The sequence below is a fragment of the Theobroma cacao genome, chromosome 8 (genome assembly GCF_053813885.1).
Source record: "Theobroma cacao isolate CCN51 chromosome 8, ASM5381388v1, whole genome shotgun sequence".
NCBI classification, from domain to species: domain Eukaryota; kingdom Viridiplantae; phylum Streptophyta; class Magnoliopsida; order Malvales; family Malvaceae; genus Theobroma; species Theobroma cacao.
The window spans coordinates 11,550,264-11,576,735 of NC_142646.1; the positions used below are offsets into that span (position 1 = coordinate 11,550,264).

The 26,472-nt window shown below is 33.7% G+C and overlaps 4 protein-coding genes and 2 long non-coding RNA genes across 7 annotated transcripts; 3 read left to right on the top strand and 3 right to left on the bottom strand.

The window, feature by feature from the left end:
- Window positions 1–2,043: 2,043 nt before the first annotated feature.
- Window positions 2,044–2,625, top strand: LOC148761192 (mediator of RNA polymerase II transcription subunit, putative (DUF3511)). The gene has a single exon (XM_088808840.1). The coding sequence runs from the start codon at window positions 2,099–2,101 to the stop codon at window positions 2,360–2,362; it is 264 nt and encodes an 87-aa protein (XP_088664966.1). The 5' UTR covers window positions 2,044–2,098; the 3' UTR covers window positions 2,363–2,625.
- A 1,071-nt stretch (window positions 2,626–3,696) lies between these two features.
- On the top strand, window positions 3,697–5,039 carry LOC18592681 (uncharacterized). The gene is made up of 2 exons (XR_016027824.1): window positions 3,697–4,210; window positions 4,931–5,039. It is a non-coding gene; the product is annotated as an uncharacterized LOC18592681 (long non-coding RNA).
- LOC18592682 (putative serine/threonine-protein kinase At1g54610) lies at window positions 4,712–11,948 on the bottom strand. Of its 2 annotated transcripts, none has more exons than XM_088808839.1 (7): window positions 11,757–11,948; window positions 8,264–8,548; window positions 7,859–8,176; window positions 7,476–7,697; window positions 6,581–6,666; window positions 5,492–5,594; window positions 4,712–5,160 (listed from the first exon to the last, which is right to left on the bottom strand). In XM_088808839.1, exons 1-7 carry the CDS (start codon window positions 11,823–11,825, stop codon window positions 4,813–4,815), a joined length of 1,431 nt encoding a protein of 476 aa, XP_088664965.1. In that variant the 5' UTR covers window positions 11,826–11,948; the 3' UTR covers window positions 4,712–4,812. The 2 variants fall into 2 exon arrangements, with proteins under 2 accessions (XP_088664965.1, XP_007019585.3); XM_007019523.3 differs by lacking the exon at window positions 11,757–11,948 and adding an exon at window positions 9,058–9,456.
- On the top strand, window positions 10,204–12,132 carry LOC18592683 (uncharacterized). Its single transcript, XR_016027823.1, has 2 exons — window positions 10,204–10,344; window positions 11,705–12,132. It is a non-coding gene; the product is annotated as an uncharacterized LOC18592683 (long non-coding RNA).
- Window positions 12,133–12,265: 133 nt separating this feature from the next.
- Window positions 12,266–14,880, bottom strand: OHP2 (one-helix protein 2). Its single transcript, XM_018125569.2, has 2 exons — window positions 14,384–14,880; window positions 12,266–12,565 (listed from the first exon to the last, which is right to left on the bottom strand). Exons 1-2 carry the CDS (start codon window positions 14,818–14,820, stop codon window positions 12,451–12,453), a joined length of 552 nt encoding a protein of 183 aa, XP_017981058.2. The 5' UTR covers window positions 14,821–14,880; the 3' UTR covers window positions 12,266–12,450.
- Window positions 14,881–17,502: 2,622 nt separating this feature from the next.
- LOC18592685 (Low affinity potassium transport system protein) lies at window positions 17,503–21,820 on the bottom strand. Its single transcript, XM_007019527.3, has 3 exons — window positions 21,672–21,820; window positions 20,435–21,084; window positions 17,503–17,798 (listed from the first exon to the last, which is right to left on the bottom strand). Exons 2-3 carry the CDS (start codon window positions 20,986–20,988, stop codon window positions 17,729–17,731), a joined length of 624 nt encoding a protein of 207 aa, XP_007019589.3. The 5' UTR covers window positions 20,989–21,084; window positions 21,672–21,820; the 3' UTR covers window positions 17,503–17,728.
- Between the last annotated feature and the right edge of the window lie 4,652 nt (window positions 21,821–26,472).

Sequence of the window (26,472 nt, forward strand, 5' to 3'; positions counted from 1 at the left end):
TAGTAACATGGAATATGACTCTTCCGTTACGACAAATACCCAATCAAGTAAACAAAAAGAACATGTAAATTTTTTTATGAAAAAATTTCACAATTTTTTTTATTTGAAAGAAGGGGAATTTGAACCTTATCTTTTATGCAAGAAATCATACACCTATCAAGAAGTTAAATGCTCAATTTCGCAACTTTCATTAACAAACATTCAATATTACAATCATCAACTCTTTTCGATCTCTCTCACAAACGCAGATACTCAAAACTCATTACATCCGAGAGCTCAATATCTTTCACACTCTCTTAAATTAGCTTTCAACTTAATTTCAACCCTAAGCATAACCGCATATTTAAAAGCACTCAAAAGAAATCCTAAGCTAAATAATTTACCAAGTAAAAAGATTAACTATCAAATAAATTATTAACCAAGTTGACTTTAAACAACCATAACTAAAATTTGGGTCAATAATCCCAAGACCTTGAACCTCCTCCATGCTTGTCGTTCTTCTCAGAATCCTTTTGGAAGTTTGTATGAGAGAGTACTATTTTGGTTGCTAGCTAGAGCAAATATGAAAGCGAAAGACAGTTTTTATTTTTTGTGATTTACATATTATAAAACTTCAATGCATTGCCCTACATATTAATAATAAAGTAGCTAGAGAGATAAGACTCGAGGAAAGAAAATTTTCCTTTTTAAAATAAAATAAAAAAAAAGAGTGTATGTACTTTTTATTGAGACACAAAAATAGAAAGGAAAGGGGAAAAGAATAGACATAGGTGAAAACAGGGTTATTGGCTTTCAAAAGCACAAAGTACAATCCTACCTCTAGCGCTTTAAGGTAATCTCCCCTTATGTAAATCATCATTGTAATAACAATCCCTTCAAGTTATTAATTTACCTTATCAACTTTTGTGTATCATTAACCTAATTAACCCACTGTTATTTCTACTTCTAATCATTCTTCATATCATTCAATTATGACTTTCTTATTATCATATCACTAAAGTATGTTTCACTACATGACATTTAGATTAATGACAAGAGCATGTATAGTGTATCTACATAAATCATACTATACTCAAAAGATTGATTTCGAATCCCCGTCCGGCCTTCCCCTAATACAATCCCTATACCCAATCTACTTTTGTTAACCTCTTTGATGTAAGGGTTTCTTTTATAGGTGAATAAAATGTAATTTGGCCTACTTATCAACAGTTTTGTTGGTGAATGGTGATGATACCAAAAACACATTGGATGGTGTGGAAACAACAGCCTTTGATGATTTCTATTTTTTTTTTATTTTTTGAAAGGCATAATTGATCATTCCTACTGCATGATCATAATCATAGCAAATCGTCACCATTATAAATATGGCAATTTGCAATCAAATTATTATTACAAAATATAAAATGCGTAGGCTCCTCAAGTCAAGATAACACCCATAAAACACGAAGGCCCACAGAGCACTAAGTCACCAACATTAACTTAAAGTGGAAGATGACTCCCATCACTTTAATAAAGGCAAGGTTGGGCTATTACCCTTAAAAAAAGGGAAAAACTTAAACATTCAAAAAACTGATTACACGTAGGGCATATGTTTAAGAGGCTGACCTTCTCCTCGACTAACACATTGCCCCCCTCTTATTTCATGAGTTTGTTACCTCTCTTGTTAAAACCCTAAAAATCAAAGAAAAGGTCCCCCCCCCAATCCCCACCCCATTTGGTGGGTTTGGTGGGCCATCTCCACCACGTGAACTCATTGGTGCCATGGCATGTTGCATACAACTAGGGCCCACCTATCAGCCACTGGTTCTCATGATTCTCCCTTCACACCATGATTTTCAAAGCATCCTTCCAACATCACACATGCTCTGCCACTACACTGGATCATGATGCACTCCCTTCCTTCCTAAGCTCCTTTTTTTTTTTTTTTTTGCCCCTAGTTCATCCAATCTCAACCCTCCAAATTTTTGTCCAATCACGTCCCTTTGACGTGCATGTGCACCAAACGTACCTGTTTCCCCCTCAATATAAATGCCATGAAGAGAGCAACAATGCGCTTTGCTATTACTATAGCTAATACCAAGGTTTTTGGTTTTAAGTCATGGAGAAGAGCAAGTCATTCCCGGAATACTCTTCATCATTTTCCGGCGAATTCGACTTTGAAAACCGATCAAATTCGTATAACTTCAACGGGCCATGCAGCAAAAGCAACGGATTCGCAGCATCAAATGATCCGGAGCTTAAGAGGAAGAAGAGAATCGCCTCGTACAACGTGTTTACAATGGAAGGTAAGGTAAAGTCAAGTGTTAGGAGCAGCTTCAAGTGGATCAAGAGCAAGTTTAGCGATGTTCGTTATGGTATGTAAGTTGTAAAAAGTAAAAAGATGTTCACTTCTTCTTTCTTTAACAAGTTTAGCTCCCATTGTATACAGTTAGTTTGTGTCATGGTCTTTTTTCTGTTTGGAAATTAGAGGGAAGAATTTTCTCTCTTGCAAAAAGAAGAAACAGAAACCCAATGAAATTGGGTTATGTGGAGTCTACTCTTGCATGCCAACTAATATACAAGTTTGGTCGTTTGGGCTGTAATATGTTTTGGTGAAAAATGCATAAGTTTAATTTTCATTCTCTATCCTTAATCTTCCATTAGATTGTTTTCTTGTGATGTTCTCTAGGCCAGATAGGATGGACTTTGGATGCTAAAGGAAAAGGGGACAGAAGAAAGAAGTAGAAACTTTCCATTTCTCTAACACTTTGAACTAACATGATTCCAATCAAGTATACTTTTGCTCTGATCATCAGTATTTTCAAGGGCCAAAATAAGAGATATATATATATAATAGCTACCTAGGCAAAGGATTGGCCAGGAACAGCACTTGCCAAATAACTTAAAAATCTAACATATGACTCTTCATTTTTTATCACTTGGTTAGATGTTTGAGGGGGCTAATGGAGCCTCATCATGAATTCCACCTTTGTATTTGTAAGAAGTTAATCATATAGGTATAGAAATTATGTGCAATCCAAGTATACATGCAAAGGCATTTGTTTCACATGAAATCATTTCTTTCTACCCCATATTTCCCTTCTTTAGCCAAATGTTGATTGAAAAATTAGCAATAAAATTTTCCACTTGTATAACCAACCAGAAGAAACAACAACTTTAGATTTATTGACAATGGATTCCCAATCAAATGCTCATCCAAGGTTTCAAACCATATATTTTATGTGACTGAGATATAATTTGATTTGTAGTCACACGTTATATATTGTCAAATTCAAAGCTCTCCGACCCTAACTAACTATATATCCCATAGTTCATTTAAAATACTACACTTATTTATGTGGAGCAGCCCCAGTTAGCTCACATAATAAACAAGTGTGTTGATGTAGGACTGTGGTGCTGGTGGCTACAGTTACTCCCTTGGGCAATTGTGTGGCCCAAGCTAAAGAGGGCCACAAAGGCTCTAAAGCCGAAGGGGGGTGCAATAATATTATTGAAGTAGACATGCAATAAAAGAAAGAAAGCAAACATGAAGAAAACAGGGTTGGGTGTTTGTGATATAGATGGCAATTGGCAAGGTGAGGAGCCATGTATGATGTATTTGAAGCTAATGATTGAAAGTGACAACCAACCCTCGATCACTCGCCACGCTTATTCGTACACGGATGCTAATATTTCCATCAATTATTAAGGTTATTAAAGATGTTTTTGTCTTTGTTTTCTTTTTTTTATTATTCAGTCGATTGATAAAGGGAACCGAACCAAAGATTTTACTGCCAAAACAATACAAAAACATCATTGAATCAAGGATTTGATCTACCCTATATGTTTTTTATCCTTTGTTGTTGTCCTGGTCCCATGCATGATCAAGGTTTTAACATTGTGCAGGCCATTCTATTCTTCTTTTTTTTTTTATCTTTTGTTATTTAATAGATTTTAGTTTACTTTATATATTGATCTCATGTATCCTTCAATTCTTTCTTTCTATTCTATATATCAAATGCTAGAATTACCTATATTGATCTTATTTAAGAAGTGGCCTTGAGTTCGTGGACTAGCCATACTTTAATTAGCAATCTGCACCCTTTCCTTCAAAGGAATGAGGGTTCAAGTTCAAATATTGGATCCAATACTTATAATTATGATTCTGATGTAGCAGAACAGACTGATTCAAAAGTGTTCTAGCAAGCCAATTCTGACCTATTTGATCAAGGTAAATGATGAAGGGAACAGAACATAGAAAGTGGGGAATGTTTTGGCATTCATTTTTCCTGAATCAATGATGTCCCCGTGCTTAGTTCGGGTTTTTCTTGCCTCTTTTGTACCCCAAACAAAAAACAAAACAATCAATCATGTGCATCTCTAAGGATATAAATGAATCATGTTCATCACTAGAGTCTAGTGAACAGGGACAAAGGGTTGAGATAATCCTACACATGAAGCTCCAAAACAAATTTTGTACTTAATGCCTTGTCAGAAATCTTACAGGATATATAAGCAATTAACAAAAGTACATTTAGTTTTGCATTTTTGTTTTCCTGCTATTTCCTCACATATGCCTAGCAACAAAACCAGTATTGTACCAAATACAAACATATCATGAACTTTGATTAGCAGGCTATTTAGTCAATCCTCAGGGTATGTGACACTTACTAATCACGTATCACATCAAAATATATGCATCAACAGATATATTTATTTACTTGGAGATCAGTTTATGGAGGGAAAAAAATATATCAAATTAAAACCTTTAGGAGATGGTTCAAGTTCCTCAAAATCGCAAAATCTCAGCATCAATTAGTCATTTCACATGGCCTAATCATCAATCGCATATTCTAAATGCTTCCTTTGATTCAAAGTTCTGAACTCCCTTGTGGATGCAGACCTACTAACTTGATTCAATCTGTACATATTACCATTGTCCTTCTGATAGTTTGCAGCTCGTGTTTGGGAGCTGGGTAGCGGAGGCCGGTTTCGAATGCACCTACTAGCACTAGAATGAACATGGGTGTATGGGGATATCTTCTGGCCAGAAGAAGCAACTGGAGAGAGAAAAAGGGAAGGGCTCTCCACCTGGGTGGGCTTTGAACCTGATGAGGTGCTGGTGGTACTGCTGCTAGGTTCTTGGACTTGCACATTTGGCTCAGCAGTTTTCTTAGTGTCCTGAAACGCCATAAGTTGATATACTATTAAAGAGCATTAAATTAATATAGTACTCAACAAGATTGTTGGACAAGAACTAGTACCAACATTAAAACTAGGAAGTTAAGTGTATGCTATTTAATGTGCTTGTTTTCTTGTTTAATTGAAATGGTTGGTTATATCTGAAATTTCCTTGATATGGATAGTGACAGATCTGGAAGTGCAACATCAGCAAGAAGTCATAAGTGCATCTCTTTGCTTTTTCTCTTTTCCAGTTTTCGAAGTTTTGAGGACAGAAAACAGGGGAATATGCTGATCTTTGTACTCAATATTTCTGGGGCAAATTCCTTACCTCCCTTGGAAACATGGTTTCTTCCTTTTGTTCAGCCACCTCATCTTGTTTCCTGCGCTCACGAAGCGTTCGAGACCGTTGTTTCATTTTCGGATTTCTGTACCTAAAAAAATGAGAAAAGTAATTAGGTAGTTCAACACCTAGATATTCTGGCATCTGCTACCTATCTGGAACATAAAAGGTACATACACTTGCATTCAGATTGAACACCAAATCGTTACTTATTGCCATTACCAAATGAAAAAGACATTTTCGACTTTGTATGCATCCAATGCCAAGATGTGATTATTCGAAACAAATTGTAATCAGAAATTTTTTGTGTTGCATGATTAGCCTAATGGTTACATGATTGCAGCAACAAAATGAATTTTTCATATTCATCATCCCATTTACCTGTAATTAGTTGGTAACATATGTCAAGGAAAGTGTGTTTATGCACAGTTACTTGTGTACTTACAAAACATAGAATCCTGATTTCATTGTGACAAGAAAGAAACAGAAAACAAATCCTAGGGCAAACTTGCAGGCATTTGTAATTTGATACAAAAAGCTGCTGTCAAGGATTAGAAAGCACTCTTGAATTTGGAAAATCATTTGCTAAAATGAAAAAAATTAAAAACTTATCATATGTTCTTCAGCATTCTACAAATCCACCTGACTCCACCCCCCCACTTTTCAATCCCTACCTTCTTCATAGGCAAAGCCGTGAACTTTAAAGGGTCAAATGTAACATGCATGTACAGAAAGAAACATCCTAATTTAAAGTTTCTCCATTCATATCTTTGAATACAAAAAGTCATAAAAACTTGATGCATGTGGTATAAATGAAGATGATGCTCAACTATTTCATCTCTCTCTGATTCACTAGAATTACAAACAAACTTGTCTAATACCAAGTCATGCACCTTGACAGACTCTTAAATTAAGTCAATGTGAAATAGCATAGAATCATGAACAAATTGGCGCAGAAAGATATTTATATTCGGTTTGCAACTTACCACACTAATTATCAATTTTTCTCAAGGCAGAAAAATCTAAGCATGATTTAATAAAAAGAATTCACAATTAATCTGGGAAAGGAAAACTTACTTTCTCTGTTCATCAGTTTCGTCATCCTTATTGTAAATAACAGGAAGACCTGAAAGGTCGCATGCCAATGGACTTGTGTAAAAAAACTGCAAATAGAAAGTATTTCTTAGCTCAAGATTCAGAATACGGTTTGCATGTAGTCTTATAATTGCAACATGAGCTCAAGAGCTGCTATACAATCATACTAAAGATATAGGACCATTTAGGGTTAGATTACACATGTGAGAGTACAACTTTCAACTGATAAAATGGTATAAATTAAAAACAAAATGTTGCAGAACCAATTAGACATGAGATAATGTAAGGGAAAATGCCTCACAACTGGCGTAAAAAATTCTGTCAAAGTGGAAAAAAAAAAAGGGAAAATATCTTTCTTTGACAAATGCAAAGTATTCTGTGTGAATTGTCGTTGTCCCAATGCAATTGCTGGTAGAAAATACATGTTCAGTAAGGGTAAAGCACAGATTAGTGTAATAATTTAAAAGCTTTGCTTTAGGACGCAGGCATCATTGTCTCCTTACCAGTGCAAATTGTGGGGGGAAGTAAGACATCAGAATTATGTCGAATTGTTAAAGTTGGGTCAACTACGGTAAATAATTACCTCTAGAAATTTTTCAATAGGCAAATGTATCATATAAAAGGTGCAGCAAAAATAATAATCATTATTTCTAATGTAAAATTGGAAGCTTCTGCATACTGCAGACTGATTAGAGAAGTATTCTTAAAGACTGCACGCCAGCTAAAGAATTTCTGATTGAAAATAACAGAGCCTACTATGCATCTGGAAAAACAAGATAAATAAAAATTCAACTAAAAAGGCCTTCCTTTTTCTTCTTCTTCCAAGCAAAGAAAGATAAATAGCATGACATGCAATAAGCTTCCAACTCCTACTTACTTCATTTTGAAGGCCTGCAGAAGCAGAGCCACGATATGCGGGATCTAAAGCAAGAAGAGTGCTCAAAAGACCCAATGAAGATTTGGGGAAGTTCCTGAAAGCATCTACTAGGCTAGGTTTGTATGACTGAGGAGGTCGGAAAGTTGTAGACAGCCTTAACTTTTTCCAATATTCCTCTGATGGGGTGCCACACAACTTGAAAATCTTGTGAAGTTGCTCAACCTGGATGCATAAAAAAAATTTAATGTTAGAAACTAGCAATAGCAACATCAGCCACTCCCTCCCTAAACACACGACCAAAGAAAAAATTTCTTAAGGCGGAATAATTTTGACAGAAACATTAAAAAATCAACAAATTACTCGTGAATATTAGAGTGTATTACCTCCGTTCTACCTGGCATGATTGGCCTCCCCGCAAACATCTCTGCCAAGAGGCATCCAGCACTCCAAAGGTCAATTCCGACTCCATAGTCCGTAGAACCTAGCAACAGCTCAGGAGCTCTATACCAAAGTGTCACAACTCGGCTTGTGAGGGCATAATTGCGGTTAGGAGAAAAATAATTTGCAAGCCCAAAATCGGCAATTTTTAGCATCCCATTTTTATCAATCAGTAAGTTAGATCCTTTAATATCCCGATGCAAAATTCCCCTTTCGTGGCAGTGCTGCAGACCTGAAAGCAGCTGATGCATGTAACATTTTATCTGCATCAACAATTCAGATTAGCAACTGAGAAAAGTAGTGTCTCCAATTTCTGAAATCTCAGAAAGAGTGAAAGAGACAAGTCCAACCTGTGGTTCTGTAAGCCTGCCCTCAGGACGAGATATAATTCTTGCCAGATCTGACTGCATGAAGTCAAAAACTAGATAAAGACTGTATTGCATTCTCGATGTGGCCAACCCTTCGAGCTTCACTACATTGGGATGATCCAACTTCAGTAATATCATTATCTCTCGTGCCATAAATTTCACACTCTCAGGTTCTGATGTGTCAAAACGGACCTTCTTCAAGGCAACAATCTTTCCAGTCTCCCTATCTCGAGCTTTATACACATTGCTGTAGGTACCCTGACCTATCTATAAGCAAACAGCATAAAGAAATTTACATCATTCGCATTTCTTATCATAGAAATTCACAATATTAAAAGTCACACTTGCATCAGTTGCTCATAGAATTAAGGACAATAAAGTATAATGAATGCAATTCAGATGATCCTAATACAACCAACTTGGCGTTCTCAAGATGAGATTATTGAACATTCTCGCCAAGCTGGGGGCAGAGAAGGATAGCATCAAAATTTTAGTGAATATGTTTTTTTCTTTCGACCATTTCCTTGGCAACCTAACAATTTCTGTCAAGGATTTCATTTTAAAGAAAAAGATATCATATGTTTTCAACTTGAACACAAGTTATTGAAAATCCAAATTCTATTTGCTTCTTTAATGACAACCACCACCAGTTTACCATTATATTCTTCATCTATACTTGTCACAGTGATTTGATAGTCTAGTAAAGTAAAAAAATAAGGATCACCCAACCATTCTTAGCAGAGCAACTAGAAGTAACATCAAAGTTTAGCAATTACCTTATCAAGCTTAACATATGACTCAGCACTTTTTGGAACCAAACCAGCCAAAACCTCTTTTGGGATATTATCAATGAGCCATTTAGGCCATCCATCAACTATCTCGTCTCCAACAACCAAACAATTTCTCTTTTCAACAGTTTTGTCGCTTCTCTCTTTTTCTTTACCATTAAAATTACCTTCTTTACCACCAGCCACAACACCATCAGCACTACCAAATCCATTAAGCTTCTTAGGTGGTTCAGGCCTATAAACCCGACCTGACGCAGAATACCTCTGGCCAGTTGACCTTCTATGACCCACAAATCCTCCTGTTCCTATATACCCATTTTCCATTTTTAGCTTCTCTAACCCTTTAGGTGGTGAGTTCATTGAATTCTTGCCTTGAACACACCCCATTTCTTTGTGTCAGTCACCAAAAAGTTTTCTTCTTCTTGATGGTTCAACAATGACTAACAAAGTAGAGAAAGGACCATGAAGAAGAAGAAAAGAAAGGGAGACACTTGGAAGAGTTTAAAGAACAAAGAGAAAGAGATGGAAGAAGGAGGTGACAAAAATGGCCGTCCTAAGGCGGCATTCTTGGAATTTTGCTGTGTGAGTGAAATAAAAAGGATCTCTTTTCTTTTTTTTTTTTGGGTTCACTCTTTTTGGTTTCTTTTTTGTCTTGCTTTCTCCGCTCATTGAGAAAGAAAAAAGCGAAACTTTGAAACCCCCATTCATTGAATTGTGTTTGTCATAACTGTTTCTGGCGGGAGACAAAGTTGAAAGGGAAATACCATACACTACATGGGAAAACTGAAGAGTTAAAACTGGAATGTGTGAACCAATGACATTTTGCCACTTTAGAAGCTGCAATATCACGTGACAAATTGAACTTACAGGAGTTTGGTTATAGAATCTAGAAAAGTTGTCCGGTGGGATCTTGCCATGTCATGATCCTTGGCCCCACGGGAAGGGTGTCAGCCATCCGATCTAGCTGACTTGTCCATCGACAGATGCTATGCTGTCGGGAAGGGAGGATCCTGATACCTCACCTGCTAGACTGCAGATGCTATGCTGTCGGGAAGGGAGGATCCTGATACCTCACCTGCTAGACTGCAGCTGCTGCTGCTGCACTGAGACCTAGCTTGTCTTTCAATGTCCAAGCCAAAAAGTTTTATGCTCTGTGCTTTGTATTACTCCCTTCCTCTAGTTGTTGAAGCTTGTATTCTTGACCTTAAACTATCCTTGGAGATGTTCAGGCGTTGGCTTCAAGGAGAAGAACAAGAATAAGTTCTCTTTTTTCAGGTGGGATCTCTCTCTCTCTCTCTCTCTCTCTCTCTGACGATTTTGGGTTTTAATCACTTTCTTTTGTTTTGGCCCAAAGTTGAGAATTTGGATTTGTCTGCTTGATTAATAGTTTTGGGGATCATTAGTTCACTGGTCAAAGCTTTTTTTTTTTTTTTTTTGTTGCATTGCACCAAACAGGGGAAAGAATCATCTGGGTCCAAGTTTCTTAGCGTAGGTTCTTTATTAGCTTGACTGAGAAACTTGCAGTAGAGAGTAAAAAGCTAAGCTTTTGGCTTCTCTAGAGGTTGATAAGGATAATAGGCGTTGCTGGTTCCAGTAAGTGTCTCTTGTTGAATATTATCCACTAATTATAAGTGAGAACAGTAATTAGTGGTGATTCCGTTTCTATTCTTCTTTCTTTATTGGCTAACTGAGTGGCTCAAAATGGAAAAAATTACTGTATATTAAAGCAAGAAGCTTCCTTGATTTTCATATAACTTCTGTTGTGTGCATTTGTATTTGCTGCAATGGTTACTAACCATACAGGAGTAAGGGTGTTTTCGGCTGGTATCAAATTGTAACCATGGTGAAATAGATAGCCATGTACTCAAAACACCATTGATGCCCCTCGATGGAGTAGTAGGATTCAGTGGTGCTAGGCTTGCTCTTTAGGTGAGGTTCTCTTTTGCAGCTTCAGTAAGCTGTAACAGCATTACTATTTAAAAGTTAAACTTTTCCTCCATGATCTAGTATATATGCAAAGGGTAAGTAATCATGGAAATGAGTGTAATTTATTGGTAATGTGAAGGATGAGGACATAAATATATATATATATATGACTTGTGAAGCATACCTTATTTGAAAAGCCCTTCTATTGATGTCATTCCCTTTGTTAAACACCATGCTTGACTCCTTCAGATTCAGATGCTAGAACTGGAAAACTATATATGAGCTTATAATGGTTAATGCATTTCCTGGGAACCAGTTGAAGAGGCTGCTATCAGTGAAATACCATTCTCATAACCTGGCCTGTTCTTCTAGATGATCTTTTAGGAATTATATGCCAGCATAGCGAAGTTCTTTATGTTACTACTCTTCAGTCCCTTGTCAAAGCTAGTTTGTAACAACCCATGGCACAATATGGTAACAATTGCTTAGTCGTATATATGTCATATTAGGTAGCATGAGTCAAGTGTTTCCTTTTGAAATCATGTTATTGCTTATCCATATGCTTTTCTGATATAAGGTATCTACTAGGATTGATGATTTAAGACTTAAAAAGGTAAAATCTGATCTTTGTGACAAAAAATATGGAAGGATCCATGTCTGAATTTCTATTTGTGAATTTTAACATGTCTGAATTTGCTTGTTACTGCAGCAAGTTGAATTAGTTAAGATGTGTCATTATCAACCATGGGAAGATGATTCACCTCCAACTGAAGATCATGCACAAAGCACCAGAAATGGCTCAGACCCTGTAGTAGCTGGGTGGCATTCATGGGAAACCAGAATAGCAATGTTAGAGGCAAGAATAGCAAGGGCCGAGGCTCGACTGGATGGACTGGAAGCAAGGATGTTGTATCAGCAAAAGGCACTGCACGTCACATTTGTGCTGTTTTTAGGTACTCTTATATATGCCATATGGAAATGAATGTTAAGGATGATAAACTGTTGCAGCTGCAGTGTTGTACTGCTTGACTTAGGACGATCATAGCTGACCATCTGATGCATTTTTTACTGTAGAATTTAATCGGAATCTAACAAGGGGGGAACTAACTGCTGAAATATTATCAAGTAGTTGCATAATATTGCTATTCTTGGCCTGTCTACTGATGATGGTCACAACCATGTTTTGTTGGTCTTTATATGAGACCATCACTATTCACCAACTATGATGCTGCATCTTTTTTCTGCTTTCAAAAGGCTCCTGATCTATAGAAACGATCAAAATAAAGAACTTGTATACTTGAAAACCAAGCAAACTGTTTGGATACAGCTTTGTTATAATTGATCGATCAACCAATGAGGATAGCAAAGAACTTGCTCAGGAAGTTGCAAACAAAACATTGGATATTACTACAGAAAATCAAATAGTATGGATAGCATTGGGTACAAGGAAAGGAATCAATCCAAATCTATAATCCCGAAATTTGAGAGCATGATCTTTACTTGATCAACAAAGTTCGAACCTGTTGCATACTCTGTTAGCATCCCAACAGCAAAGCCAAACATTGCCCACCTGCGATACCAACATCCCGAAAATCAGTCATCCTATCCTATGGTAAGTATTTGCACGATAATTCCTGTACCCAACTCCAGGCAGCCAAGATAAGGATTTTACAGGTTAAATAAAATAGAAAATTAATAACTCTTACTGAAACAGTCAAACATGTGTAACATTCAATTATGCTTATCCTAGTCAAAAGTAAGAGGCCTTCAAGTTTAAGAGTGCGTATGTGTCTAAATATCTCACAGGAAGCTATTTCGTGGTATAAATGGACATCGTGTAAAAAACAATATCAATGTGCCGGAAACTAAAAAGAAATAAAGTTTTGTTGTTAACCATGCGAGGTTTGATGAATTCATTTATGAAAGAATGCAGGTAAGAAATACTCATTCAAGGAGGGAGTAGCATGGTGTGAGCTTACTACATACCATATTCCTTTAGTATAGGTTTAGGTCAAATATATACATGACGTATAAGGAGGTCCATCATCTTCCAAATCTTTATATTGTGCTTACAAAAGGGTGAATCTTAAAATTTAGATATGAAGATTTCTGGACATGGAGCCCATGGACACTAGAATGAAATACTCTCTCGACATCAAGCACAGTGCTCATAAGCTATTGCTAATCTGCTAAAGGCACTAGTGGACTGATAAGGTTTTGAACTCAAATTTTATACTTGACCAAAATTATTTAAAAAAGCAATTAAAAAACAGTCACCGAGTATCACAGTCCCTTTCTATGCTTGCCAATAGTTGGGAGCCTAGTTCTATACCGGTCCAGTTCAAGGGCTTCAGGCAAATTGGCCAGTTCTTAAAATTTGATAAAAAGAATATGGTTGATGTCCTGAACACAAGTCCTCACAAGGACCACTAAAAGAGGAATATGAACAGTCCCAGAAATAGCAGTCAATTATTTTAATGAAAATTTTCAAACAAATAAGGTATGAACATGAGATGTAAAATAGCTTTGTTGGACTGTGGGTGGAACAGTGATTATTCCAGCCATACGTTCCTCCAAGCCGAAACCAGTATTCCCCTCCGATACATTTAAAAACAAAGACTCTGGGCTAAATATTTGGATTGTCTACTTAAATTGAACCATGCCATAGCCTAGAAAGCATTGCTGGCATGAAATTGTTCAATTGTCAAACAATTCATATGTCAAAACACATGTCAGTACCAATATACTCATGAAGCTCACTGCTGAATGTATGGAATTTAAAAATGGGTGATGGACTGTTGAGTGATGAAGAAGCAGAAAGAACTGTTTGAGTATCCTTGTCTTTCCTCTTTTCTATTTAGATAACACAAAACAATTAAAGAAAACACAACAACAAAATCAAAATTTGTGTTTACTTCTGGGGTTTTCTATGAATTTGTTTAAACTTTTCCACTGCTAACAGCAGCTTTGATTTGCTTAAAATAAGACATGCTGTTATTGATTACGGCAGCGGTACAGAGAGTGGAGATGTAATCCTAACATTGTCTTCAACTACAAAAACTGTAAATAGAGATCACTGAGGCTAATTTACCCTGACAGAATTTCTGTCTCTACGAGCAATTAAGTAAGAATCAGATCTCCTTTTATTCATTTCGTTATTGGTTTCTCAATTGGCTCTACCTTGGAGTCCTTAGGTTCTGTATATTATCGACAACTTTCATAATTCAGCATCATATCCATCAATGCAATCGTTCACTTCTTAATCAAGACAAGACAGTAACTTCATTTAACAAGATTCCTCAAAGCACCAAAACCCGCAAAAACCCCATATAACCAAACTTATGATAAAAAAAAGAAGAAAAGAAACAGAGGAGCATATTCCATTTACCTTCCATTAGCAATCTCATTCTTCCCAAGGAACCCAAAGAAAGGCCCTTGATTTGATTCCTCAAGCTTCTTCTGCTTAAAGTAGTCTTGCATCTCCTTTGCCTTCTGTCTCTGAAACTCCAAAGTGATCACATTCTGGTCACCAGCAGCTGCCACAGAAGCCGGCTTTGGCGGAGGCGAAGAAGAAGGAGGAGGTGTCGGCGGTGGTGATGGAGAAGGAGGAACTGGTTTCAAAGGAGGTGGTGGAGAAGGTGCCACAGGTCTTCTCAAAGGCCCTTCAGTCTGAGAACTCCTGATAGTCACAATATAAGGTTTGGCTGTCGTAGACAATCTACAACAAGTGGAGGACGAGGAAGAAGAAGAAGAAGAAGAGGAAGATGAAGATGGGGATGAAGCGTTTGGGATTTTGATACATGGGATTGAGGATGCCACAGACATTTTCTCTTCCGTGTTGGTTTTCTGCAACTGTTTATTTGTGTGTGTGTGTGTTGTTTTAATTTTCTTTACAAGTTTAAGATTGTGTTAGAAATGGGGTGTGTGGATAAGGCGTGGCCAAGTTTCAACAGACACATGGCTCGAGAATATAGTTGGTCTCCATGCTTTGTTGGCTAATTCGCGCCACTGCCTTCTTAAGCGCGTGAGAAACACGTCATCCACAACTCACTTTCACCATGTCACTCGCTTCCTCTGCCGGTAGGCTGCTTTTTTTTTATGTTTGAGTGTACAGAACATCATTGGTTTGGATACTCATAACTTCCCTTGTTTTTTTTAATTTTAATTTCTCTATTTTCAGATTTTGGTAGCTGCAAAGAGAAATGAACAGCCGTCACGAATATTATGTAATTTGATTAGTAATACGAAATTTTAATTTTAATACTATTTTAATATTAGATTGACAAAAATAATTTTGAAATAGTAAAAAATAACTAAAACACCCTTGATTATAATTTAATAAAATTTTTAAAATCATTAAGTTTTGATAATGTTACTATTAAATAATAATTTAGTACGTTATTATTAAAATATAAAAATAAAATATTTTTATTTTTTAAATTTTGATTGAAATTATAAAAAAAATCTATTAATTTTTAAAATATACATTCCGTTCTAATAATACAAACATTATCCACAAAAATAATAAAAAAACTAAAATATTATTTTTTATTAATTTTAAAAATTATTAATATATTTTAAAAAAAAATAGAGAGCATCGAGAAAAAAGCACCAGATCAACGCTCCTAAGGGAAAGGAGCACTAGGTGCTAGCCTCGATCGGGCTCCCCAGGGGAGCATCGATGCCTTCCAAGGGGAGCACCAATGCTCTCCAATGGAGAGCTTTTATATTTAATTAATAAAAAATAATAGTAATTATAAAATTAATCAATGATAAAATTATTTTTTATTTTTATTATGTCAAAAATATTAACGATTGATTAACGACTCTACTTACATGTCTAATAAAAAATATTTTTTTAAGATGAAATATTTATTTTAAAAATTAATAAATTTTCATATAATTTCGATTAAAATTTAAAAAATAAAGGTATTTTATTCAAAATATTAATATTATTTTTATTTTCTTTTCTTTTTACATTTTTGCTATTTTCATTTTTTCTTTTTTCTCTTTTAATTTCTTTTTTATTAAAATATTATTAATTTAATAATTATTATTAATTATTAATATTTATTTTTAATATAATAATTTATAAGATAAAATAACCAGACACTTTTAACTTTTAATCAAAATTACACAAAAATTCATTAGTTTGAAAAGTAAACACTTTGTCTCAAAAAAATGTCTATTACTAAACAAATAAATCCAACCGTTACTCAACTTTTAAAATTTTCATTAATTTACTAATGTGACAATATTTTTTAGATAATTTGATCCTCGAGTATGTCAAAAATTATAATATTATATAAATTTTTATTTTTCATTTTTAACTTTTTTTTCTTTCTTTAAAAAGAATTTTACCTTCGTTTCCAACTAGATTCACCGAATCTAGCGCGCTCCCTGTTGAGGGAGCTTAGGGGAGCACCAAAGCTCTCCGCTGAGGGAATGCCCAGCTCCCCTCAAAAGAGGCCAGATCTAGCACTCAAGATCGCACAAGATCTGGCGTTCCAGATCGCGCACTCTAGATCGCGCTAGATCTAGCATTCCTTGGCATCAAAGAGTACCAAACTTAGCCACAGATGACCGACCAATGTAAAAGGACGTCGTCGACTAACCAATGTCTGAAAACAAAGAAAAATTGAAAGAAAGAGGAAAAAGTGTTTTAATTTTTTTTCATTTTTTTCTTAACAATGTTAAGACTATGAGAGGGAATGTCTATTTTTCAAACCAATGAACTTTTATTTAATTTTGATCAGAACTTAAAAATGTATAGATATTTTACCCTATTTTATATGATAAGAGTTAATAATTTCACATGATAAACAAGATTATTTTTATCTATAATTATTTAAACTCTTTCATAAAACTTGAAACAATTACTATCAAGGGACCTGTCAATGAACGGTTAATCTTAAAAATGACTACTCCTTTATTAAAAAATGAACCAAACGAGATAATGAAAGAGATCTTAACTATTTCCTCCCGACCAAACATACCTTTAAAGTTAATCCCACCATAAGAAAGCCCATAATTTGCACTTGATGATTCAGAGAACTACTAAACATTTACATTTCACAGTCCATCCACTTATTAAACGAAAGAAAAAAGTAGAGTTGAAGAGCACAAGGTAAAAGAGTGAGGGTCAAGCAAACATAAACCCCTTTTGCTCATTAAAGTGAAACAAAGATATTCAACATCAAACCTAGTTTCAGCAAAACAGAAAGCTTGCTGTCAGATTTATTCATGTTAAATCAAATATAAGGGCATTAGATATTCATTGAAATCTTACAAGGCCTCCATTTTTACCAAACGTTGCTGTCATAAAGCCAACAGTACAATGTTTCTAAGCAGGGCAAGCACAGCACAAACATCCTTTCTAACTACATATGAATATGATTGAGCTGAAAAAAATATAACACATTAATTACCATGGAAATAATGAACAACAAAGTCATGCAACAAGAACAATAATAACAATAATATAAGAAAACAAAGTGCGGCCCAGGATGACAAAATTGAAATCTCAAATTAAATATTAAATATAAACACAAAAGATCAGTCCAACTAAGGTGGCCACAAGGATAGATAGCTCCTCTCTATTGGTGCTTTTCATTTAGAATCAAAAATCTTGCTTCTTCTTTGCCCACAAATCAATTGAGCATTTCCAACATATCACAATCTCTGTTAGCAGCAATTTACCTTATGCATCATTCAACTCAACATAATGGCCAAACTACATAATCGTACATGAACATGTTCTTTCGCTTCCACTGTCAAATTCATCATCTGATCCACCTGTTTCACTGCCATTTGATAAATGGAGAATATCAGAAAGAGAGTACAAGGTAATTCTTTCAAAAAATAAAGTACAAGGTAATTTGAATATTAAAAAAAATGATGAATAAACAAGCAAGGAGAATATATGAACAGGTTAAATATATATACACAAGGAACATAGGATCTTCACCATCTGAAAACAGATGCTCATGCTAGGGAATTACTGCAAACCACACAAATGGATTCAATTCAGTATATTTAACAATTTTGGCATATGGAACCACATTCAAATAGGAAACTGATTAGGTAGCCCATGCCGATGGCATAGAATGCAGACATATCTGTTGACACAATAAATGAAAATAAAAAATAAAGGATGGAAGATAACCCCTAAATGGTGATTTGTTGTTATATAAGCATATGATATGACCATTCTACAAAACTCGTGAACCAAAAAACAAAAACACATATTTGACTAATTATGTAGATGGGATCTTATTGACAAGCTAATCAAACAAATAAAAATACAAGGTATAATGCTTGAAAAAACTCCTGAACTATTCAATAAAATACAAATAAACCCTTATGCTTTTATTACGTTAAATCAAACCCCTATATTTTTATTTTGGATCAAAATTAATAATTGACTTAATCAAAATATCACTTGTGAAAGGTAAAAATACCACATTTTTATGTAATTATGTCACATCAACGGCCACATCATCTTCCATTATAAAATGTCAACATGTAACGTCAATACCACATAATATAGAATAACAAATAACATTTTAACTAAATAAACCATTAATCACAAGAATTTATTTGGTTCAAAATAAAAGTATAAGAACTTGATTAAATGCAATAAAAAAATTAAGAGCTTATTAGAATTTTCCTAAATATTTTAAAGACTTTTTAAAATATTATGCCAAAAAATAAGCACAAAGACATCTCTTAGGGTAAACACTCCTTAAATTTTCCATTCAGTTTTCTATACAAAGTCAAAGCTTTCTTTTTTCCCCTAAAGAAAAAGAGAAAAGAGGTGTGGGTTATAAGAAAACAAGGACTCATATCAACCAAGAACTTAAATATAAATTTGCGTGCAACACCAAAAGGTAAGGCAAAAAACAAAGAATTAATCAAAAAAAAAAAATCACCCCTTGATATTAGCAGGGAAGAGAGTGAAGAAAGCCATTGTGTTCAATGATAATTTATGTAAGTTTCACATTGAAAATAAATGCTAAGTGATAATAAAAATTATATGCAAGAAATGAGGGAAAGAACTTAAATTAAATTTTCAAGCCTTCTAACTAATAAACCTATTAATGAGTAAGTCAGTGACTACAACACCTTTGAGTTAAGTGAGGTAACACAAAGGGGCAAAATGCATAAAAAGTGATATATTAAATTATTCTAGCTAATTATATTTTACTAAAGGGTCAAAAAATGCATAAAAAGTAATACATTAAATCATTCTAGCTAATTATATTTTACTAGTGTGTATCCTTAAAACAACAGTGCAATCTATAAGGGGAAGTTTCAGCAAAGAACACAGGCATGTTTTGCAGCAAGATTGCTATTATTTGCATTTATGTTGTGGAGGGTCCAGTCCTTGTTCAAAATGATAGCTCCCTTATTTCAGTTATATGATGCGCAACACAAATTTTAGCCATCACTCTAACGACCAGCAAGCAATGTTCCACCACTCATATACCACAACAGATTGAACAGCCTAAAGGAGTCAAAGAAGAATGCCTCCATGCACAGCAAACAGAGAGCTCCAAAATGTAACTAAAGTTGAATCTCTACCAACCGAACACCCATTGTATGGATGAGAATAAGAAAATCAGCTGTCCCATTTAGTTGCTTTTTGATATGTTGACATGATGATCAAGTAAAAATTTATATGAAAATAACATACTTCTTAAATCCTAAAAAAAATAGATAAATTTGAAAATAACATAAAAATGGTGGGAAAAGTTATAAACTTTTAAAAATTTAGTTCACTTTTCAAGATCCATATTAAATCAGGTGTCTTCTCTACAAATGGAGCTGACATATTAGCTACCCATGTGAAATAAATACATTCAAGAATTCTTTTTTTCATAGAGCAATCACTACCCTATCTCAGTGATCTGAAGGAGAAACCCAATTTCAAGTTTTCAACCCTGACTACATGTGCTTCTACACTTCTAAGAAGTAAATACCACATATTTTCCTATGGTTACTATTCATTGAGTAAAACAATGGATCAGAATAAGACTGCACCAACCCATTTTGATTTTCAGCACAAATTGCAATAGGATCAACCGAACTTACAGAAAACCTTTAGTAAGCAAGGAAACGTATTATTTGAAATCAGAATATTTTCACAACCTGTAGGGACGAGGGTCCAGAGATTTATAGAGGATGCCATTCAGTAATGCCAAAACACCTTTATATAACTAGCTTTAAAAAAATTAAAAAAGAACAGAAGAAAGAAATAGAGAAAGTATAACAAGCTTAGAGGTAATTGCTGGACAGTTAAATTACTTTTCAGTTCATGATGCACATAAACTAAGACACAAACAGCATATGACAACAGCATTTACACAAACTTAAATATTTTTCACAATTGTACCGCATTGCTCATAAAATTTTAATTTAGAGCAGATATTTCTCATACCTGGGCTCAAATTCCTTGATTTCAGCAAGCTCACTACCACAAGCATCTGTCCACTGCACCTTTCTTCGTTCTGTGTGACTAGGGATATCACCATCCTTCTCCCCTGATGCCTCATGGTCATTAACATCCTCAAGAGGAACTGGAGTACTATTTGATGGCTTCTTCAAACTACTTTTAAGAGCAACCTTTCTTGCATTACTATTGCCATCTTCAAGATGAGATGTGTGATCATTACTCTTATCTGAATCAAGTGGCCCTGGCAAGACATCCTGCTGTTGAACAGGGCCAACTTTTAAAGGAGATGGGGTATCAAGCCCTGCGGAAGTGCGACCAAAGCAGACAAAAGAGGCGCACCCGCGGGAGAGCCGGTTCTTGATGGAAGCCAGCTGGAGGTCAGGATCAGGTTCTTGGTCCACCAACTGGTAATGGTTCCACGGCGAAACTCTCATGGGCCTGTCCTCGTGCTTCTGACCCAAGAGAAGAAGGGTCAAGCCCTTGCTATACCCGGATGCTGAAGAAGAGAAGAACCCTCCTCCTTCTACTGTCAATAACATCAGTTCTTCTCATCTGGGGCACCGAGACAACACTTTATTTTTTTATCTTTTCAACTCCCCTCCAGTGAACAAACTGAACCAAACTACCCCCAACTCCTTCATCCACCCATATCTCACAGTCAGTGAAGTTTCCAAAACTTCCCAAATAACCAAATTTAACAATCAATGAAAGCTCTTAAATAAACTTTAATAGTTACTAATGAAGTGCAATCCTAGGTAACCAAAATTTATTGCAGACATAACTATTGAGTTCCCCAAAACTGTAATAATTATCAACATGTTCATCCCCTCATTAAAAATTTAACAACCACACATAATTAAGATCTATAAAATTATTATTTAATTAATTAACATTAATTTTTTTTAATTTTAAATTCAAAAATTACAAAATCAAGAAAGAAAGCAACATCAGTCAATAAATATACAGAAAGTCTTAAGAGTATCAACGCTAATAAAAAATAAATTCATTTAAGAGTCATTTAAGATCTGTCTACTTTTTAACATAACAAGGACCAGCTCAAAACAATGCTCTGTTTGATTGAAATGAAAAAAAAAAAAACGGAACAGACAAAACTAGCAGCGAACAGTTCAAATTCAAAAATCTTTGTTTTCATTTCCTGTTATTTTCTCGGGAAACAAACAGGAAAATTCAGATTAAAAAAAAAAGGCAAGTGAGAATTTACCTGATGGCGATGAAACGGATCTGAAGAGTAGGAAAAAAAGCCGTGAACTAAATCGGCGGCGCCCGCATGTTCGATCGCGCCTAAACGTACTAATAAATCGGCGAGGAATTGGAAATTGGAGAGGGGGGAAATTTAGAAGTATAAACGATAAAAAAAAAACCTTAGAGTGAGGGGGGAAAATAAAAAGAATGCGTTAACTTCTGGTTGGAATTATTTAAAGTGAAGGATAGGGATAGATGACATCCATGGCGCATGATAGCGATGGGGTCCTCTATTTCCCTTTTTATTTTTTTATTTTTTTTGGTTTTCTCAAAAATAAAAAAAAAAGATATATAAGCTTTACAAAGAGAAGTAAGATGTGCTGTGAAGTTGTGTGTGTGTTGGGAAGGTAATTACATAAAGAGGAAAGCCTGCTTTTGTTTGCTTGCTTATGGTTTTTGCATCTCAGTTTTAATTAAAAATATATTTATATTTATTAATTAATCTTAAATCTCTTTTTACTCTTTCTAAAAGTGCTAAAAACATTAATTAATTTAAACTGTATGTGTATGTACTTGTTTCATCCCTTTCTAGAACTATAAAAGACACCAACTTTGACAAAAGAGAAAACAAACAATTTAGCTCATTATTATTAACATCATTTTAATTCCTTCATTATTTCTTTCTCAATTATGATTAAATAAGAAAAAAAAAAGGAATTTGAATCCTTTTCAATATTATTTATTTTCTTTGCTTAATTAAAAAAAATATAATATCTAAAAAACTCTGCACTATTAAAAAAATTTTAAATAAGTCTTTATACTTTTATTAAACTTTTATTTTGAACTAAATAAGTTTTCATATTTTTATTTTGAATCAAATAAACTTTTATCACTAATGATAGACTTAGTCAAAATATTACTTTTTATTTTATATCACATGATACTAATATGACATATCAATATATCATAATAAATAATAACATAGCATGTTGATATTACATGATAACATAGTCATGTCATATTTTTTACCCTTCACGTCAGTGTCATATGAGTACAATATAATAAATAAACATTTTGACTAATGATAATTAGTAAATCAATACTTATAAAGGCTTATTTGATCCGAAAATAAAAATATAGGCTTTGATTAAACGTAATAAAAAATACAAATTTATTTAAATTTTCTTAAATAATTTAAGGATTTTTTTTTTTTTGTATTATGCTTTTAAAAGATAACTTAACTTCATGTAAAATAAAAGGCTAAAATAATAAGTTAAAAGAAGCAGTAAGAGTATAAAACATGTAAATCCAGTTGGGCTTAGAGAAAGAAAGCTAAGATGGCAAATTTTGAAGAGGAAGAAAACAAGAATTGGAATGAAAAGAAAAGAAAAAGAAAGAGAGAAAAGTTGAAGAATGGCCATGTATTGCCTGCCATTAAAATGAATGATCTAATAAGGTGGCAGAAGGACCACCAAACCTTTTTAGGAAGGTAGCTTGTAAATTGCAATGAAAGGGAAGTGCATGTGAGTGAGTGCTCAAAGCAGATAATGGTGAGGAGGATTAAGCCACTAAATCTTCATCTCAATGCTTTAGTCAATCATTCTTTTCTTTTCCTTTTTTAAGCCCATTTTTGGCTGCATATATTCCCACACTAATATCTGGCCATTATTCTTACTTCTACTCATATTCCCCTCTCTCTTTCTCTTACCAAGAAAAAAACAAAATATATAAACATGAAAGACATATATGTAAATTTTTATAAAATAAAATAAAAATGACATAATGTAAATTACTTTTATTGCGTTCAATCAAATTTTTATATTTTTATTTTGAGTCATATAAAATCTTTAGGACTAATGGTTGACTAATTTTTATTCACCAAAATACCACTTGTTATTTTGTACTCACGTGCTATTGATATAGCATCAATGTGGATGGTGAAAAATGCTACATGATCATGTTATATTATCATCAATTATATTATATTAACATAATATGTCAGTATCAATTATGATATTTCAACATGTCACATCAACATCAAGTAGTTTAAAATGACAAGTGATATTTTAACTAAATCAATGATTAATCATAAAGGTTAATTTGGTTCAAAATAAAAATACAAAGATTTATTTGAATTTTTCTAAATAGTTTAAGAACTTTTTTAGGTTTTACGCTCCAAAAAAATGTGTGTGATTATTGAAGCTGTTATAAAATTTTCAATCTCTTTACCATTTCTTGGCCCTCATAGTTTATAAATTTTTTGGCATAATGTTTTAAAAAAATATCTTAAACTATTTAAGAAAATTTAAATAAATTTTTATTCTTCTATTACGTTCAATCAAGTAATTATATTTTTATTTTAAATCAAATAAATCTTTATAACTAATAATGACTAACTACAATTAATCAAAATGTCATTTATCAATTTATACACCCTGCACGTGACGTTGAGGTGAAAGGTGAAAATGTGATATGACCATGTCATCGTACCTCGTCATTATTTATTATGACATATAAATATATCACGTCAACATTACATTTTATAAAATAACATGTGATATTTTAATTAAAAATAATTAATCAACTGTTAATTATAAAAATTTAATTGATTTAAAATGAAAATATAAAAAGTTAATTGAATGAAATAAAAAAAATTAAAATTTGTTTGAATTTTTCTTAATAAATGAAGTACTATGTCTAAACTTTGCAATAACAGAAATGCAAGCTGCTAAATATTCTATTATATGTACAAATTTTGAAGTGGCCATGTCCCCATGCCATAATCTCGTTTATTCCCGTTGAAGATATAAAGAAGAGTGAGGAGCTCCAAGGCTTGCAAAGAATAAATAATGGTAGGTTACTGCGGTGGAATGATTCCCTTGCATGGTAGCAATAAAAAGGGGAGGCATTTCCATTTATTATATCTTTGGAATATTGAACAAGGCAAACTTTCCCATCCACGCCTAATATTATTTCAGGGTAGTGGCTGGCAACTTAATTCCTACCTTTTTTTTCAAAGCTCTACAGCCTACAAATTGGCTTTTTCCTTCTCAGAAGAAGCTAACCAAAACCAGCATCAATTTGCTCCTGCATTTCCATCAGAGATTCATAACTTTCTTTTTTCCCGTCAATTTGTTTGTTTATTTGACAAATAAACATCTTTTCTATTTTGGGTTTAGCTCATTATGATTAGGATACGTTTAATCGTTACAATTTGATCATACCGATCATCTATTCTCGCTCTCTCTATATATATATATATATATCATAATGATCATCAATTTTCATATTCTAATTATAGTTTTAGCTCCAAATATGACTCATCAAAAGGATCGTATCTAAGGGGATTCATAATTCCTAAAATCCATATAAAGAAATTCTAAAGAACAAAGATCCTCACCAATCAAAGTATGTTTTCAATTTTTTAGCACGTTAGAAAATGAAACCCAATACACAAGACCTCTACTACTCATAAAGGGTCAATATATATTATTCAATTCCAACGTGTATTTAACTTACAATCAAATATTCCTAGATGTGGAGTATAAGTGGACCATGAACTGTAATTGAGATTAATTAATTATTAAATTTTATTTGTATCTGCCCATTCTCATGCTTATTAATATCAACTGTGAGCATGGAGTTAATGTGGCATGAAAACAAACAACTCGTTTTTCCCCAAAAGCTATATATAGACTATAAGTGTATGTTGAGCAAGGACAGCCAGAATGATTGCAGTTTCTGATCTTTACGAAATTCATTCTCTCAAGGAATATTTATATTTGGGTGAGGGAGAGGGATAATCAATCCCAGACTCAGTAGGCCATACTATTCATTTTATTTCCATCTTTTTTACATGTACTCTATCCCAACCTTATCATTCATTCATGGCACTCAACTCATACCTTCCATCCGGATTATCCAATCTTCAACATTTATTTAAATATATTATCTAAGAAAGTTTTTAATTTATTTAAATAAATTTTTATTTTTTATCACGTTTAATTAAATTTTTATATATATTTTTTGAAATAAAGCTCTTGTACTTTTATTTTAAGTTAAATAAACATTTATAATTAATGAGTAACTACTTATCATTCTATATCATGTGACATTGATTGGGTATACTGACATACCATGATAAACAATGACATGACATATTGAATGGTATGATGATATGATCAAGTAACACTTTTTATCATCCTCCTCAAGTCAACACCATGTAAGTGTAAAATGATAAATAATATTTAGATTAATGTAATCAGTTAATCATTCAAATCTCATTTTTTAAATAAAAAATTATGTACCAACCAATAAACCAAATGCTCGAAATAATTATTTATAAGAATTTACTTAATTTAAAATAAAAATATAAAAACTTAATTAAACATAAAAAAAAAAAAAAATCTATAAACTTACCTAAGCAAATATTATATATTGGTGCAGGAATTGCTAGATATTGGTTTTCATTGGGAGGGATGGATGTAATTACAATATATTTGATTTAAAACAATGAAGCGACAAACATGTGCGGGGATTCAACATCATACCTTTCATCTAAATTTCACTTTTTGGATTGAAAGCCTGAAGTGTAAAATCAGTTAAAAGTTGAGGAAGCGCGTTTTTGCGCCAGAGCCTGCTAATTCCAGGCATTAATTAAGACAACCCCTTTAAGTATGGCCTTCCAAACACAAAAAGCTTGCTTCTTTCAACTAATATAATTAACTTAACCTTGTTGCTTCAATCATTGAGTAGTCAAAAAAGTTACGGTTTTGGGAAGTGACCTGCATATGGGGGATTGGGCAAAAGAAGCCTGGTTC